The sequence below is a fragment of the Arvicola amphibius genome, chromosome 3 (assembly GCF_903992535.2).
Source record: "Arvicola amphibius chromosome 3, mArvAmp1.2, whole genome shotgun sequence".
In the NCBI taxonomy this organism is placed as follows: domain Eukaryota; kingdom Metazoa; phylum Chordata; class Mammalia; order Rodentia; family Cricetidae; genus Arvicola; species Arvicola amphibius.
The window spans coordinates 113,018,891-113,037,504 of NC_052049.1; the positions used below are offsets into that span (position 1 = coordinate 113,018,891).

The following is an 18,614-nucleotide window of genomic DNA, read 5'->3' on the forward strand; positions in this document are numbered from 1 at the left end:
AGAAGCTGAGCCACAAAAGTTTCCATGACATCGTGAACGGGGGTGGCAGAGCACCAAAGAGTATTGGGACTCAGAGGGTGTGCGTGCAGGCGTGTGTGTGTGTGTGTGTGTGTGAAAGAGAGAGAGAGAGAGAGAGAGAGAGAGAGAGAGAGAGAGAGAGAGAGAGAGAGAGAGAGAGGAAGAGGGAGGGGAGGGGAATCTACTAGGCTTGTGGAGCAAGCACCTTTACCTGCTGAGCCGTCTTGCCCGCCCTGCACCCCAAATTAATACAAAATAACAACGAATCTAAGATAATTCTCCCAGTGCTTTACTGTCTTACACTGTGCAAAGTCATTCAGACTCCATCCTGAACACACAGCATTTGCACCAGGCATTTGTCCCATCAGGCTACTCAACACCAATCAGCATTTCCTGAACCACCTTGTTTGAGACCCTTGACCTGCACTGATCTGAATGGCACTGTTCTCTCTGTACATTCAGTCTCCTGCCCTTGTAGAGACACAGTGGTTTCACATGGAAACAAACACTTCTAATATTTTCCCACCGTTATCCCTCAGCATCTAAGTATCAAGTGAGTACGTATCAGTACTGTGGTAGGACGCTTGATTTTTAAATTGTTTGAGCTGCTGGGTTGAGTTTCAAAAAGAAAGTTAAATGAGTTTTAGCTAGCGTGCAGGACAGAATTGCCTATAAATTTTGAAATGACCCTAAGTATACTTTGCTATTTTATAGAACATATTTATGTAAAATGGTGTTCCCATCATTGACAATAATAACATTTTTGAAAATTGGAGATTGAGTTTCATGTAGCCCAGGGTAGTCTCAAACATATTATGTAGCTAAGGGTGACCTGCAGCTTTTGCTTTTAGAGTGTTGAGATTATACGCACACACGACCACACCTGGTTTTGGCAGTGGCATGGATCAAACACAAGACTTCATGCACAGCAGGCAAGCACTCTACCAACTGCGCTATATTTCCAGCCCTAAAAGTAAAAATGCTGATCAACTCTAAAAACATTGACGATGCTATATGTTCTTGATATAAAATATTCAGCCAAGATTTTTCTTTATTCAGAAATAAATGAACATATCTATCTTTCATCTTAAAATAAAGACGTCTTTTTTTGACATTTTTATTTTTAATTAAATGTGTATGTCTGTGTGTGGGTTTGTGCAGTACCAGCAGGGGCAGAGGAGGGTGTCTGGTTTCCCAGACTGGAGTTACTTGAAGAGGGTACTGGGAGCCAAACTCAGTTCCTCTTAATCACTGATCCATTTCTCCAGACCCCCATCTTTCACCTCTAATAAATGGTAACACACACGTATACCAAAGAATTGTTTTAATTTTTGTAATTAAAAATATTTGCACGTGCCGCATGCCCATGTGGCAGTCAGAGGACAGCTCTCAGGAGTTAGTTCTTTCCTTCCACATGTGAGTTTCTGGGGGAATCTGTCTTCAGACTTGGCAGTACACCACTTTACAAACTGAGCCATCCTGCTGGCTCCCAAAACTTTTTCTTAAATAAAAATGCTTATGATTTACTGTTGGTAAATATTTTATTTGTATACCTATTTTATATACCTATTTACCCAGGGTTGTGTAAAAAATTCTTAAGCGAAAAGGGGTTTTGAGTAGAAAAACAATGTAAGAAGCCCTGAAATATCTTCCTTATTATCCAAGGAATGTATCAGTTTAATTTAGGCTGTGAAATCTATTAACCTTCAAGTTATCATACTGTTAAGGACTTGCATATTTGTACCCTCTCCCAGGAATTTATTTTTCGACACAAGCTTTCTTTATCTATTCATGGCTGGCTTGGACCCTGCCCATGGTCTAGGCTGCCTTAAACTTGCAGCAGTCCTCCTGCCTCTTGTTCCCAAGAGTTGAGATTACTGGAGTGTATGGCCACACCCAGCCTATCTCATCTTTGTTTTCCCCAACTCAGATTATTAGCAGATGGAACCTTTGTAAGAGGTTTAGGTGCTGAGGACAGAACCCTCCTGAATGGGATTGGTGCATTGGCTTCCACGATTACTTGCCTCTTTTGCCATGGAGCCTCCAGCTCTTCCCAGCCTTGTGCTATGAAACTGTAGCAACTATATCCAACCCTGGTGGCCACAAGGCTTCCTCCAGATCCTTCCAAGTAACTGCAGTGTTTTCTGTGTGTTGCTCAGTCTTCAGCTGAAGATAGGAGGGGCTCCCCCTCAGATTGTTAGACCCCTATGCTCTCCAAAAACACTACAAGTCTTGCCCTCTGTCTCTGCCTGCTTGCTTCACAGAGATCTCTAGACTCTGCCTTGGTTCTCCCTTCCTGTGCCACGGCAGGGAAGCTCTTTCTCGGGGTCCTCTTTGTTTACTATCTCAGGGACACTGTCTATTGTTGCCTATTGTCCAACTTTTTTCTTTTTTTTAGTTTTTTCTTTTCTTTTCTTTCTTTTTCTTTTTCTTTTTCTTTTTTCTTTGAGACAGGATTTCTCTGTGTAGCCCTGGAACTCACTTTGTAGACCAGGCTGGCTCTGAACTCACAAAAATCTGCTTGCCTCTGCCTCCTGAGTGCTGGGATTAAAGGCGTGAGCCACCACTGCCTGGCATTTTTTTTTAAAAAAAATGTATAGTCCAGGCTGTTCTCGAATTCGTGATCCTCCTGCCTTCAGTTCCTTCAGCAAATCCTACCAGTGTGTTCCACCACAACCGGCCCAACTTCTTACATATTACAGTTTTAATCTGTCTGTCTCATGTTTTAATGCCCCAGGTAGGAGGGCAAATTCAATTCCTGTTATTCATTCTCTTCTTGATTTTCTTGTAGCCTGAATTCCTCTTTCCCACTGTCTCACCTATATGTTGCACCTGCAATTCTCTGGTCCTGAGTAAGGTAAGGTGCATTCTGAATCCCACTTAATCTCCAGCCTGCTAGCCTTGGGACGTGGCATTCCCTGAAGAAGGCCTATCTATGTTGAAGACTGTGCAGACTGATTTGTGCCCTGTGACTGTGGAGAGCTGGAACGCTGCAGAATTAGCAGCTCGATTTTCTTGGGCCATCAACAGCCCAATAACTTCCTCCAACCCCAAAGCAAGAATGTCATCAGATTGGGTCTGAAATCTAGACATTCCTTTGTTGTAGCTCGCCTACCTGCTGTTTCCACCAATGCATTTGGTAAACACATTCATTTATGACTTTATTTTGTTTGGTGACTACAAAGAAATAATGACGGCTGGGGTTGGAAAGATGGCCTGGTGGTTAAGAACGCTTGCAAAGCAAGCATGAGAACCTGAGTTCAAATCCCCAGCAGCAGTTTGAAAAGCTGAGAATGGCTATGACAGAGACATTGGACCCTAAGAGCTGTCTGGCCAGCCTCTCTTAAGGCAATTAGGTGGTGGATGAGAGAGACGCTTGTTGTCCTGCTCTGGCCTTCAAGCCACACCCGCCCACACACAGGTTCCAGAGTGGAACATGACAGGAAGGGCAACCTGGATCAGTGTTTAGGGATGAGGCCCTCATATTTGGCTCAGGATAAGTGATTTCTCTTTTATTTTTTCCATTTTGAAAGAGGTCTGAGAGAGTTTCCTGTGATGAGGAACTTGGGAAAATTGGCCTACCTTGACGTAGGCAAAGTAGGGCAGTCAACCCAATAGCGTCCACCATTTGTTCAGGGCCCTGGAAGTAGCTTTGTATGTTGCATGTGTGTAGGTGCCCAAGGAGGCAGAAGGGGGTTTAAGATCTTTTGGAGCAAGTGACAGGAGGTTGTGAGAGGTCTCACATGGATGCTGGGATAGGATGCAGATGCCGTGATAGAGCAGCAAGTTCTCTTCACCACGGAGCCCTCTCTCCAGGCCCCTCCCTTTCTTTTCATTTTAAGAAATTGTGTGTGGGGCTGGAGAGATGGCTCAGTGGTTAAGAGCATTGCCTGCTCTTCCAAAGGTCCTGAGTTCAATTCCCAGCAACCACATGGTGGCTTACAACCATCTGTAATGAGATCTGGTGCCCTCTTCTGGCCTGCAGGCATACACACAGATAGAATACTGTATACATAATGAATAAATAAATATTTTTATAAAAAGAAATTGTGTGTGTGTGTGTGTGTATGTGTGTATGTGCACTTCATGGTACACATGTGGAGGCCATGTTAGGGTTAAATTATGTTTTAAGTTTAAATTACTCTGCTTAAGAGATCTATAAAGCAAAAACGCCCCTAACCTCTAAATCCCACTTGCCCAAGGACAGAAAACTTCCTGGAACATTGGGGGCTGTTGTTCATGTAAGATAACAAGTCCTGTGTTTTTGCCTCTGTAAATAATTGAACATGGCTGTTCAATTGCACGTGATGTGCTTGATCACACATAAGCAGGAAGTATGTCAGGATGTACTCTTGCCTTTGATTGGATGAAGATGGGAAGTATGTAGTCTTGTGGGTTTTGCCTTTATAAACTCCTAGTATAATTTGGAACTGTACTCTGGAAATCCCGAGTATGGGCCTGGCCCCGGTGAGATCAGACCATCCATCCCAATTCTAAAGCTGAACCCTTACTCTGAGACTCCAGGGCTGAAAGGCCACCTCAGGAAGTGAGCACTTTGAGACAGCCCAAGGCTCTGAGGTGTGCTTTTGGTTTCTCAGACTCTCAGCGTGAACTGCCATGCTGAGAAAAGCAGCAAACATCTCCAGAGGCCTCCCCTGGTAGGTCATAGGAATATTCTGTGATGTCTGATTCTGTCAGGATGCCAGTTTGGGATGAGGATAAACTTGCTTCAAATTTGGCTTAAAATTTGTGGTAGTGATCTCTTTTCCACCTAGTAGGACTAACAGTCAGAGGACAATTTACGTAAGTTGGGTTTCTCCTTCTACCATCTAGGTTCTGGGGAGCAAACTCAGGGCTTCAGGCTTGGTGGCAAGCGCCTTTATCTGCTGAGCCATCGTGCAGGCTCTAGAATAAGCTGTTGCTCTATGGAGCAAGCGCTGTGATCCGCACTGACATCTACTGTCCTCCTTGACGCAGCATCTGCCTTCATCCACCCCAGGTAGAAAGTGGACCCTGGGTTTCAGCTCCACGTCCATCTCCTCCCAGGAGAAAGAGCATTGCTTATGGTCACAGTCATAGTGGGTAGGTGTCTGAGTGCTGGCGTTAGAAGCAGGGCACAGCAGTGCACACTTTTTGTTTGTTTTTGTTTTTGTTTGGCAAGATACGGTTTCTCTGTGTAGTCCTGGATATCCTGGAACTCACTCCGAGATCCAGAGGGCTGGGACTAAAGGCGTGCACCACCACCACCCAGCTGGCAGTGTATACTTTTAATCTCAACACTCAGAAGGCAGAGGCACGAGGATCTCTGCTAGTCTGAGGACAAATGACTTAACTTCTTTGAACCTGCTATAGATGGAAGATGAAAACATCTATCTTGTGGAGTCTCTATGAAGATGAAGCGAGAAAACACACATGGGGCTAATAACAATTTCTGGAGCATAGAAAATACTCAGCGAACACCAACCGTTAATGCTTTTGCCATGCTGAGCTATGAATGTCTATGACTGGACACAATCAAATATATGCTGAACAAAATCTCCCCCTACCCCAGCCAGCCTGCCTATTAGCCACTGTTGATAAGCAAAATCACCAAGGCCTTGAGAGAAAAAGTGACACATCAGTGGAGAGCAACAAATAGTGGCTGTCTACTAACAAGTCTGAGGCTGAGCAAGAACAGCATGCAGAGAGCAGCCCATCTCAGAAGCCAGATGTCATGTAAGAAGAGCCCTGAAGTTGCAGGGATGTGTCTAAGGGCAGAAAGGGAGAGAAGTAAGCCTGGGCTCTGGATTCCACTCTCCAGCAAGCAGTGTGTGTGGGAGACTGAGAACCAAACCCTCACCCCATGGGCCTCCAACGTCTGCTCTCTGGCTGCCACTGTGCCTCTCTCAACCTCACTCCCAGCGCAGCCCACATCCTGCTGCTTAACCACTGTCTGGGGCTTCAGGCAGCTGCCTCCAGGGCAGGAGCCAGCTGAGAGCTGAGAGCTGCCTGTGTTCCCTCTGCTCCAACTCCCTCTGCACCCTCCCTTCTTTTCTGGTACCTCCACCGACCTTTCAGGTCCCCTCTGTCTTATTCATTTTATGGACCAACCACTCCATCAGGGACCCCCCCCCCATCACTCTAGACACCTTTGATGATTTGATGCATGTGGAGGGCAGTGAGTGCCCACCCCCTCCAATAGGCAAGCACTGTATTGAGTCCCTGGGGAGAGTCTGAATTGCTTTAGGACACAGGCTGCTTCTTAGGACCTTCCAGAAAAAAGGGACGGTAACTTTTCTAGTCAACACACTTTATTGCTTTGCCATTAGCGGAGAGGATTCTGGTATATTCACAGAGATGCAGATGACTATCTAAAGATTTAAGATAAAACCTGGAAAGGGGCTCACAGCACCTGCTGGGCTAGGACCTCTGCCAAAGATCACCCATTCCATTCTCAGAGAAGGGTGTAAAACATAGAGTTGGAAATACAGAAAGCTATAGGGAAGGGCTGGGGAAGAGGGCCAATTTATATGCAGGGAAAGGAGGGGACTGGCGGCTAAGATAACATCTGTGCAAAAGGAAGGAGCTGGTAGGGACTGAGGGGCTGGAATAAGCATCCCGACAAGATGGCTGGCTGAGGGTCTGATCATCCATGATGCTTCAGAGGATATCGAGGCAGCAATGTCCCAGTACTGAACACTAGCAGAGGAGGCAGGAGAGGAAGCAGAGGCAAGGCTCCAGAACGTGTTCACCAGATGGCTGAAGAACAATTCTGTGGGGTCCACAATTTGTCCAGAGAACAGGGAATAGCAGGGTGCTCAGAGGGCTGGATCTGAGTCCACGGAAGGCAGCGTCCCTTCTTTCTGTCAGACTGCTCTCTGATTCAGGCCAGAATAGAGGCCCTGCTGGCCTTTGCGGATGGGCTAAGGGTAGAACAGGAGCAGTGATTAGGAGGGCGGGAGGAAGGAGATACGAAGGAAGAAGCACTGGGGTGTAGGCTGTCTTCAGGGTAAGACCTCTGGGCTTGGAGTCAGGGGAGTCTAGTTGTAACTTGGTACAGATTTGAGCCAGCCACCTCCTTCTGGAAGCTTCCTAACCCAGTAATGAAGATTGTAAGAACTCACCTCTAGCACTTTTGTCAAACTTAACTGGAGTTCCTGAGGGAACACTAAATACCCCATTCCTGGTGGTCAAATTTTGTTCAATTTGTCCAGCGTGATAGAGAAAAATTTTAGCAATTGCTAGTGCACGGTCACAAAGAAGGAAGCCCCGGCGCCAGGTATTAATTAACTCTTTGGTTGCGAAGTCAGATGGTGGCCTGGTGGGGAAGAGCTATAGTGCCTGACTGTGCATGCATGTGGTGTGTGTGTGTGTGTGTGTGTGTGTGTGTGTGTGGTGTGTCATGTGTACATGTGTGTGTGTGTCTGTGTGTGCATAATGGAGGGAAACTAGGGGCTATTTACTCATCAAGCACTGCCCTGTTTTAATGACCGGTTGACAGCACTGGAGTCTGCCAGAACACCATTCTCATCTATCAGGTTAGCATTTGCGTAGGTGTTATCCTCCACGGCCGAATCTCAGACAACCAACAAGTGAGAGAAAGAGAGATGTCTCTCTTCCTCTAATCCCCTGGCTCTACATGGTTGTGGAAGCCAAACAGCCTTGGAGATAGTCCTGAATAATATGAAGAAGGCAGAGAAGGCACAGGGGTAGCCTGTCTGGGAGCCCTGGGTGAGCAGCTTAAAGTGTCTTTCAGATAACATGGACCGTCCCAGCTGGACTCCTCTCTAGAAGGAGCCCCCTCCAACTTTCTGCCCACTGTATCCCGTTACCTCATAGTCTGGGTTGGGAACAGGTGGTGGCCGCTCCTTGTTTTGCCCTGCAGAAAAAGAAGGAATATATTGTTTCCGTGCTGAACACCAGTCTTGCAGTGAAGATGGTAGCTAGGGGATCCAGCCCAAGGGAGGGCGGGTCATCTCTGTCCTTTCTTCTAATCTCGCTTTTCCATCCAGCCATCTGTCTTCCTTTCTTTCCTTTGCCCCATCCCTGAGGCCTCCCACTCTGTTCTCATCACTTGTGATTTTGCTCCAGCTCAGGTCCTCCCATTCTCTCTCCAGGCAGAGAGAAGGGGAAGAGGTGGGAACCAACATCCTGAGATCGTTCTGCTTGGGGGTCGAATCTGCTTCCTGCAGGGCACTGTCAGGCATCTGAGGAAGCCCACTGCATTGTTGGTCAGCACTGTTTTTCAGAGGTTTTTTTTAGGGTGGAAGTAGAGGAATGATCTTGAACGGGAAGCCCTCTCTGTATGGGTCTTGGCATCACAGAGAATGCACTATGGAAGCTGTTTAGAATCTGCTGTACAGTTGCTGCCCATCCTGGCCCGGGCCAAATCTTCCCTGACCCAGCTCTATGGTTTTACCTCTGGGCCTGCCACCAGCACCGGTTGCTCGGGTCACAGGCTTGGCCTTGGCCTTTCTGTTCTTGCTCCAGTAGTAAACCACCATCAGCAAGCCCAGAGTGATGCAGATGTCAACGAGGATGATGATGGCCACTGCCGTCAGGTCTACTTCCACACAATTCTCACACACTACAGAGGCAGGGGCCGGGGGAGGGAGAGAAGTGACCCAGAAAGGAAAACACCAGGACGTGGGAGAAGAGGAAGAAACAAAGGAAGACAAGTCTTCCTTCACCACCTGCACGCCTGCCAGCACTAACCAGAGCCCTGCCCTGCGACAGCGTCCAGCGAGAAGGACAAGCGATATGGGTGATTATGGTTGGGGGCTCCGGAGTCAGTCTCGGCTCCATCACTCAGGAGTGTGGGGATTTTCAGCCCACTCTGTTTCCCCATCATCTAATTAGGAATAAAACATGTGCTTAAGCTATATGGTTGATGTGGGGATGGCAGGAAAGGTTCCCGCAGTATAAACCTTGGGGGTGGAGTTCAGTGTGCCCCATTCCCTTGAATAACTGAGGCATGTGTAGGGATTACAAATACACTACTTAGCCGGGCAGTGATTGCACACGCCTTTAATCCCAGCACTCGTGATGTAGAGGCGGGTGGATCTGAGTATAAAGTCATCCTAGTCTACAGGGTGAGTTCCAGGACCGCCAGGGCAACACAGAGAAACCCTGTCCCAGAAAAACAAAAATAAAAACAAAAACAAACAAGCAAAACAACAACAAAAACAACCTCCAAACCAAATACAGTGCTGGATAAATGCAGCACTTCCTATCGTCTATTGTGATGCCTTGGTTAGACTTTCAGGTAGTGGCGCTGAGTCTCTCTGCAAGTCCTCCTGATGAAATGTATCTCTGATGCTGCTCAGTCTTGATTCTGAGTATGTCACAAGGCAAGTGACCCAAGCTTGCCTCTGGGGGAACTTGCTATTTTACGCCTAGTACCAACTGAAGTGACCCAGACAATCCCAGGCCACTGTTTAACCTGTTTTTCAGAAAATGCTGGTACTGTGTGGCCCCAGAGAGCCAGGGACAGAGTTCAGCTTTGAGATGACAGGGACTGTGGCTGGCTTGGGGGATTCTCGAGAAAGCTGTTTGGGGAGGAACCTGAGTTACCTCTTGCTTTCAGGTAGAGGTACGTGTTCTTCTTTGCGGCGTCTGCGTAGCAGACGTAGTAGCCGCTGTCCTCAACTTCCGAAAAATCACCTAGCACCAGTTGTTTGTCAGTCTCTCCAGACAGTTCTTTGTCATTTTTTTCCCATTTTACGTCATCACTGTCTAGAGGGCATGTCAGTTCGATCTTGGTTCCTGAGATGGAGACTTTATAATCTGAGGAAAAAGAGAAGAGGGAAGGAGTTTGGAGGGGAAATCCATAAAAATTTCACAAATGGTAAATTGGTTCTTAAGAGGCAGCCAGGTACAGGAGATTTTTCAGCACTGGGGTTGAGATTTGCTTGGTAGAGGGAGGTATCCTGACTAGAAAAATTGGGAGAGGGGAGTGTGTGTTCAGATGGAGGGGCTGAGAACCTTCTGGAAGGTGGCTTTAGAGAGTAGACAGTCACATAGGGAGTTGGAAAGGGGAAGGTAGACGTGAAGGAAAGTCCACAAAAGTCCTCATTTGATATCTATCTAAAATAGATGTTGGGAATGTAACAAGGGGCTCTCAGTTCTTGGGGCTGATCTCCCTCAGTCTGTCTCTTCCCCTCCACCCATCCCCTCGTCTGTATCTTTCTGGCAGGACATAAATGAAGGAAGTACTGTAGACTCACATTTCTGTGGCTCAAAATCTGCAAATGAGAAAAGGAAAGAACAGTAAGAAAACAATCCTGGTTTACACTTCCATTTGACATAAATATTTTTCTAGAGGGAGTAGGTACCAACACCCCAAGAGAGGTGAGGTCTGGAGTAAACCCCCCAAATATACTCATGAATAATCCAGATTCAAAATACAGGAGCTTGTGCTCCCAAGCCCGAGCTATGGAAATTAGAGCGTTAGTTATAAGACAGAGAACTCTCAGGCTGTTCCTCATTCAGCCAGAATCATCTTCCAGATAGCTGTCACAGGTCTTACAGATAAAGACCGCCGTGCGTTGGAATCACTGATTCTCGGGCCTATATGTTTCCCATGATTTTTGTCTTTTTGTTTGAGACAAGTCTCATGCACTCAAAGCTGGTCTCATATTTGTTATGAAGCTGAGGGTGATTTTCAGCTTATGATCCTCCTGCCTCCAACTCCTGAGTTCTGCAATTCTAGGTGTACACCATCATGTCCCGTTGATGTGGTGCTGGGGCTTGAACCCAGGACTCTGTGCATGTCAGGCAGGCACTCTGCCAACTGAGCCACATTCCCAGCCTCTGATGTTTTCCCTTAAAGCTAATGAAGCTGCTTGCAATGGAGACCAAGTGTCTTATTCAATATACTTTCCTCCACATTGCCTCAGAATGGCCCAAGGAACTCTGCACAGATTAAAGAGGACGGCTCTTTCTGGAAGGAGCGACTTGGCTTTACCCTATCTCTGAGCATAATGAACTCTCCCTTATTTGGTTGGAGGGGGAGCTACAGATACAGACAACAGAAATTCACTCATAAAAACCACTATAATTCATAAACACTATAGCAGGCATCAATGTCCTAAGAGGTGGGCTGGCAGTGGTCCTTCTGGAAGACCTGTGGCTGGATCCTGGACACTACTGATATACGCCACAGCCCTGACACGACAGAGTCTAAACTGGAAGAGAGAAAATGGTGGTGGCATTTTCTCAGACACAGCACGTTCCCGGGGAAGGACATGAATGACGAGGCTGTGTGAGGAGGAGCCAGGCGCTCAACCTCTCTGAGCTTCAGTTCTTTCTTTTTCTTTCTTTGAAGTCTTTATTATTTAAGACAAAGTCTTGCTATGTCACCTGGTCTGGCCTCACATTTTCAGCCTTCCTGCCTCACTCTCTCGAGGGCTGAGATTACAGGCCTGCACCGTGGCTCCCAGCCTCAAGTCTTTTCATCAGGGAAGTGGAGATAAAATGACCACTGCAGAGGGCATTTGAGAGACTCAAAAGAACCCCGGAGGAGAAAGAGGACGCACATAGCAGATGCTCGTGAAAAATGTGGCTTTCTTTCCTCCCTTCCATCCATGGAAAACAGCTGAGCTCTGACCCAGCCACGCCACAGCCTTCTGCCTGGGACTTCACACAGCCCGCTCTGCCAGCCAGCAGCTGGGAGCTGGGTATAATCCCAACAGAGGATGACTTTGACTTAATAATTTTATCATTCATGTTTTCTAGAAAGCTTTTGTGAATCAGAAATCACAAATAAGATAGACTAAAAGTAAACAGACATTGCTCTATGTTTAGGAGGTTTTTCTGAAAACATGTAAAAAATTGCTTACATCTGTACTGGTCCAAATTCAACATCAAAGTGTTGATTTACAAGGACCAGGAAGTCCATGTTTAGAAACAGACGTGTTCACAGACAGTTTGTACACATCTATGGCATTTCAAAATGGTTAAGAAATTGAGTTTCAGCCGGGCGGTGGTGGCGCACGCCTTTAATCCCAGCACTCGGGAGGCAGAGGCAGGCGGATCTCTGTGAGTTCGAGGCCAGCCTGGTCTACAAGAGCTAGTTCCAGGACAGGCTCTAAAAAAGCTGCAGAGAAACCCTGTCTCGAAAAACCAAAAAAAAGAAAAAAGAAAAAAAAAAAGAAATTGAGTTTCCTATAGATTGCTTATCTCTCATTAATTAGATTATTTATTTGTAAGTTTTCACCCCCCTTATTTAGGGCAACAGCTAGAACATATATGCACAACAAACTTTAACATTTATTCTTCTACTCAAGTACTAACCAGTCTGTCTGTGCTTAACTTCCAAGCTATATATCTCCCCATCCCCTCTCTCTTTGAGACAGGGTCTCACTGTGTACGCAGCTTTGGCTGCCTGGAACTTGCTATGTAGAATAGGCTGGCTTCCAACTCACAGAGCTCCATCTGCCTCTGCCTCCAGAGTGCAGACCACCATGCTCAGTTAATCCCTTTTAAACAATTTAAAAGAAACTTTATGTGCATGTATATATGTATGTTTCCTTGTTAGTACGCACACATGTACGTGGGTGCTCACAAAGGCCAGAAGAGGAGGCCGAGTTCCCTGAAACCGAGTCCTGGGAACTGAACTTTGGTCCTCTGAAAGAGCAGCAAGTGGTCTTAACTGCTGAGCCAGTTTGCTCTCTATAATATATATATATATATATATATATATATATATATATATATATTATATGGAATAGCTAAGTGCCATCTACTGACTTCTGTCTTGCACGTACTGTTGCGTCTTAAATGAATCAGTCACCAAGTCCTCACATCAATGCTACAAGTTGTTTCCATTGTACACACAATGGTTAAATGGCACAGATATTAAGAAGTTACCCACTGCCGGGCGGTGGTGGTCCACACCTTTAATCCCAGCACTTGGGAGGCAGAGGCAGGCGGATATCTGTGAGTTCGAGGCCAGCCTGGTCGAAAAGAGCTAGTTCCAGGACAGGCTCCAAAGCTGCAGAGAAACCTTGTCTCGAAATCCCCCCCCCCCCCCCCCCCCCCCCCCGCCACCCAGCAAAAAAGTTATTCATTAACACCCAAGTAGGAAAAGAAATCAGGATTCAAATAAGGCCGTCAAGCCTCAGGGTTAGATTTTTGTCTCCTCTGCCTCAAGCATCCTCTGATCGTAAAGTACAAGTGAAGCCTTTTCAACTTGGCTGAAGACGCCCACCTGAGCCCTCCTCAGCTCTTTGCAGAGTTTGCCACTCTTTTTCATACTTCACGTTTTCTCTGCACCTACCCATTGCAGGCAGCACACTGTAGTATCAAATATTTGCTTCTTTTAAAGACAACTGGCTTCTTGAGGACAAAGAACTAGCAAAATATTAATATTCTGTTCATTTATTCGTGCAAACACTTCACTGAGAAGCCACTATGGGCCAGACACCAAGGACAGGCAAATGAAATTCCGTCTCTGCCTTCAAAGAACTTAGAGTTCACACAAAAGCAGGCGGAGAGGCTGCCTGACCCACAATCATGCGTGTGCCTTTCCCTAGCAGCATGCTCAAGGATGCATGCATGCATAGCTCTAGCAAGACATGGAAGATAGTGGCCACACCCAGCACATCTCACATAGATGCCCCAGCCTGCCTCTGCTAGCTCTGGTTCCCACTGTGCTCTTGCTCCCATGGTGTCTGTCGTCTGATTAGTTTGTTCCCCAGCTGAGAAGAGCGAATCCTCTTACCAATGTCCTCGGCATCTGAAAGGGAAGCAACACGAGCCATCAGTTACATTCTTATCTGCTGCTGAGATCCGTCCCTGCTCCGGTGGGCGAGGACACTCCCCTCAGTCTCAGCATAATGGGTTTTGAAGTTTCTTTGACTGTATGTTACAAGCTGTTTGGAGTCTTACGTTATACAGCCTGTATCTCTTGGCTATGCAAAAAATGGCTGCTGTGGACACTGGTTATACATTGAAGGGGAAGGAGCCTGCTTTGAACACACTGTTGCTTCTCTCTGTTTGGAGGCGCTGATTGAACAGAGAAGCTTCCAAGATTAGGACAGTCTTGATCTAACTGTTCTGACTTAGAATGTAAAGTTCAGGCTAGTGCACACATAGATACTCACATTCAGATTATGGTTGTGGGTGTGCACCCAAATGCCACCCCAACCAGGATCACCCTAGACACGCATCTGGCCAACCTCACATCCTCTCCTAACCTCATATCAAAGAGGAAAAGCAGAAGAATGAAAACCATTGGTACTTTGAACTTTTTTATGTGTATGTTAGTGTCCCTGTATGTGTGTTTATGCATGCATGTGTGTATGCATATATGTGTGTGTGTGTGTGTGTATGTGTGTGTGAGTGCATGCATGTGCATAGAGGCAGACATTGGGTACCTTCTGCAATAGCTCTCCATCTCATTGCTTTTTCAGACACAGTCTCCCACTGAACCTAGAGCTTGATGACTTGGCTAGTCTGGCTAGCTAGTCCCAGGGATCCTCCTGTCTCTGCCTCCTCAGTGCGTGGATTGTGCTTGCTTTTTTTTTAGTGTATGTTTTGGGAATCTAACTCAGGCCCTCATTCTTCTAACACAAATATTTTACTAACTGAGCCATCTTCCCAGCTCTACTGAAAACTTTAACAGTTTTAAGTTGTTCATCATTTTCTGCAGTCTCTTTCTTCCCTAACCCGGGGCACATCTATGAGGCAAAGGGGGAGAAAAATCTCTTTCACTGTTGCCTGTGGAATCTCGATGGGAAGTCTTGATAAAACTGCACCCTAAAGACAGTCAGTTCTGAGAAACACACATTCTTCAGTGACTTGGTCATTGAATGAATGTCATAGTACACGTGTATACAACAAACCTAGAGAGCACAGCCTGTTCACCTAGACTATAGCATAGTGCTGTGCCCACTGTTCACTTATAGTGTAGTGTGTGTCCACTGTTCACCTAGACTATAGTGTAGTGTGTGTCCACTGTTCACCTAGACTATAGTGTAGTATGTGTCCACTGTTCACCTAGACTGTATACTGTAGAGCGTTGTGTCCACTGTTCACCTAGACTATATACTATAGAGTGTTGTGCCAGGCCTATAAACCTCTGAAGTATGTAATTACACTGAACAGGGAATCACAACACAATGGTAAATATCTGTGTCTCTACACACAGAAAAGATACAGAGAAATACCAGGTGATGGGACCGTTCCAGCTCCATTATAATTGCATCGGCTACTGTTGTATATGCCATCCCTCAGTTACAGACTGGAACATTGTTATTTAGTGTGATGGCTGAACCAAGAACACTGGCTTGATTTCATAGCAAAGAAAGAAGTCATATCTTACCATCCTGCCAAGTGCCATCTGGAAAACAAACAATAAAAAAGAGTTAGTAAATGTTGTGAATGAACGAAATTCTAAACCAAAAGGTAGTGTTCCTGTCTCATTGTCACTGGCACCTAACGTCCTTTCCACCCACCACCAGCTCAGTCATTTCTATGCACCATACAGGATGTTTACTGCAGGTTATTGGGCAGGGGTTTCCAGCCAGTTCAGGGGAAGCTGAGCAGGGAAACAACTGGCATTAAACACAAGTGCATGGTGTTTAACAAGCAGAAGTTAATCAAGTTGAGGCTCCTTTCTAGGTGGCTCAAGAAAGAGCAAACAAGGGTTGAAGCAGACTCTCCATTTTGAAAACTGTACTTGGACTTCAGAAGTAAACAAGCCCTTGGTAGGTATAGGTGTTGGAGTTCTCTCGGTCTCTGGCTCCTGAGAACTGGACAGCTCAAATTTTCCATTTGTTTTCTGCTTGAGACAGAGGTAGGAATATTTGAAACCCCGACTACTCATCAGTTAGAGCCTGTGCATCCGGGGTCTTCTGGTCCCCTCACTCAGCACTGACTAGAATCTGTTACAGTGACCAGCCCCTCACCCCCGCACTGCGTGAACCCTTTGTTTAAGAACAGCTTCTGTATAGGGTGAGGTGCTTTCCTAACCCCATAGCAGGCAAGGCCTATTACTAGGGAGCTTCAGTCTTTAACAGTCTCCTTAACTTCCCTTTTCCTCTTTATTCTTCCCTTCATTACATTTGTTAACATTTACCTATTTTGTATATAGGTATGTGGGCACATACCTACATGTGTGATAGGTAAGAGGACAACTTACAAGAATTAGTCCTCTCCTTTCGCATGTAGAACCTAGGGATGAAACCCAGGTCGTCAGCCTTGGCGGAAGGCACCTTCACCCACTGAACCATCTTAGAGGCTCTCCTCCTTTTTTTAAAAATTGTGTTTATCTATCTATCTATCTATCTATCTATCTATCTATCTATCTATCATCTATCTAATCTATCTGTTGTTTTAATTAAAGAGAGAGTACAATTTACCATAAATCCCTAAGAAAATGCCTTGGCTGTTTCATGCAGGAGTAATATTCTGCCTCTTGGGACTTCAAGTGTGTTCCTTGAACCAGTCTCAGATTAATAAACGTAAAAGCTTTTCAGAAATGTGGAATGTTGAGGTAGGGGACTGCACGAGCCTGTAATCCTAGAACTCTTGAGGCTAAGGCAGAAGAATGTTTTTACGAGGAGCCAAGCTAGACTGCATCACGAGGCTCTGTCTCACAAGCAGCAGCCACCTCACCCAGCACCCCACTGAAGATGTGAGTATACTCAAGCTTAAGGAAGCCAAGGCTGAGCAGGAAATGGAGGCACAATGGCTGTGGCTCTCAGAGAGGAGCCCAGCTGCGGCAACAGTGTTCTCTAGCTCTTTGACAGAAAACTCTCATGAGCCATTTTGGCTCACAAAGTGCAACCGTTCCGAGCACAGGTCTTGTAGACGGGGTTTCCCAGATCAACTGCAGGACTTGCTGACCGTTTAACATTGAACAATTATTCAACCCTGCCGTGATAACTTCTGTAAGCCAGGGCCTGTACCCTCTTTCTTCCAAAGAAGAAGTAAGAACCGAATTGGTTAACCCGTGTAAAGCATTTTCTTTACACAGCGCACACACTTAGCAAATGACTGCTATGCACTCATGCATTATTTATATCGCATGTGCATGTGCAGATATTTATAATTTATACCACGCCTTGCTTCAGAAAAAGGACTAAACTAAGTGGAATCTCTTGGTCACTTTCAAAAGACTGGGAATGACAAAGGGTTTGTCTCAAAGCTACTTAAGCTGGGCAGGACTCAGATCTACCTATTGCCTCTCCCCCAAACCAAGCAGAACTAACTCTGCCCATTCTTTTTGCAGTTCTAAAGTGTTGCAGAGTTTATAGCCCGATGGGTTCATTCTCAAGACAGACAGACCTGTTGATGTGATCGACCCAAGCGGTTTCCTCTGCCTGTCTCCTGAACGGTCTCCTCGGCACCTGGGCTCCAGCCCTCATCCCCTACCCCCCTTAACAACGACATCACCAACAGTTCCTTGAATCTTTTAGTGAGTGAAGCACCAGCTGCACCAGGCAAGGCTACGAGCCTTGCAATGGCCTGGGAAAGCACCACCCTTCTTCATTCTTGCCTACTCACCTACTAGGAGGCTGAGGCCCAGAACACTCCAGAAAGCGTTCCACCGCATCCTTCACAGAAGGCTCGCTCTACTAATATGGCGGACACAGCCAACTCATTACTTCTGAAAAGGAAACCGGAAAAGTTTTCAACGAGCTGGCTGCATGTAAAGACTCTGGATCGCTGTTTGCAATAATAGGATGAGAAGGAGGGTGCTTTACGAGGAGAGACTTACCATTTCTGAAGAAGGCACCCGAAGTAGGCAGGGGAGGCAGGTGTCTGAACCCCACACAGGAAGTGTAGCAGGGCCTCTAGGTCCGCCTGCTCCACGTCACTTGAAAATGTTTGAAATGTTCCAAGCAGAGGCCTCCGCCTCGGTTGACTGAGGAAATCTGGGCCTTACGGCCTTTCTATCAGGATGAACAAGGATGCTCTGGCAAATTTTGTGAGTTCTGTGAAAAACACCTTCCTGTACCCTACCCAAAGCATCTCAACACTAAGGGCGTCTTCCTTATGCATAACCCTATTAGCTGAGGCAGGAAGACATTGAAACACTTAGTATCTGTCTTCTTCCTTGGCTTTGAACAAGTGGCAGGATGGAGCCAGCTCAGTAATAAGATCTGTGAGAAGCTTTGCTCTTTCTTTCTTTGAGACAGGATTTTGCTATAAGGCTCCCCCTGGCCTTTCACCGAACATGCTAAGCAGGTACTGAACCCTGAGCTACCTACACAGCTCCCTTCCTATGCCCTGACGTCATGTTAAAGGCTTTACCTTTACACACACCAAGGGAGCTGTTATTATTATTATTTAAAATCTAGCAAAATCACTTCCTGAGTTATAAGCAATGATCTCTTTCTTTGGAAAAAAAAGCTTTTATTGAGTCTGTTCTCTGATAATTTCATACATGTATAACATGACTTCTGATTATTCTTTTCCCTTTCTCAACAAGTCTTCTTCATACATTCAGGTTTTTAATTAATTTTTACATTATTGATTTGTTGTATGTGCATATGTGTGGGCACATGCATTCCTCAGTGTGTGTGGAAGTCAGACGACAATTTGAGGGACTCAGTTCTCTCTCCATCACGGGAGTCCCAGGTTCAAATTTAGGTCTTTATCTGTTGAGG

At 46.0% G+C, this 18,614-nt stretch overlaps 1 protein-coding gene across 2 annotated transcripts; it reads right to left on the reverse strand.

The window, feature by feature from the left end:
* Nucleotides 1-6,310: 6,310 nt before the first annotated feature.
* Cd3e (CD3e molecule) lies at nucleotides 6,311-17,800 on the reverse strand. 2 transcript variants are annotated; one of them, XM_038323392.1, is made up of 9 exons: nucleotides 17,723-17,800; nucleotides 17,509-17,611; nucleotides 15,323-15,340; nucleotides 13,721-13,735; nucleotides 10,224-10,241; nucleotides 9,571-9,783; nucleotides 8,417-8,584; nucleotides 7,830-7,876; nucleotides 6,311-6,920 (listed from the first exon to the last, which is right to left on the reverse strand). In XM_038323392.1, exons 2-9 carry the CDS (start codon nucleotides 17,555-17,557, stop codon nucleotides 6,864-6,866), a joined length of 585 nt encoding a protein of 194 aa, XP_038179320.1. In that variant the 5' UTR covers nucleotides 17,558-17,611; nucleotides 17,723-17,800; the 3' UTR covers nucleotides 6,311-6,863. The 2 variants fall into 2 exon arrangements, with proteins under 2 accessions (XP_038179320.1, XP_038179321.1); XM_038323393.1 differs by having other exon boundaries at nucleotides 17,509-17,608; nucleotides 17,723-17,763.
* Nucleotides 17,801-18,614: the final 814 nt, after the last annotated feature.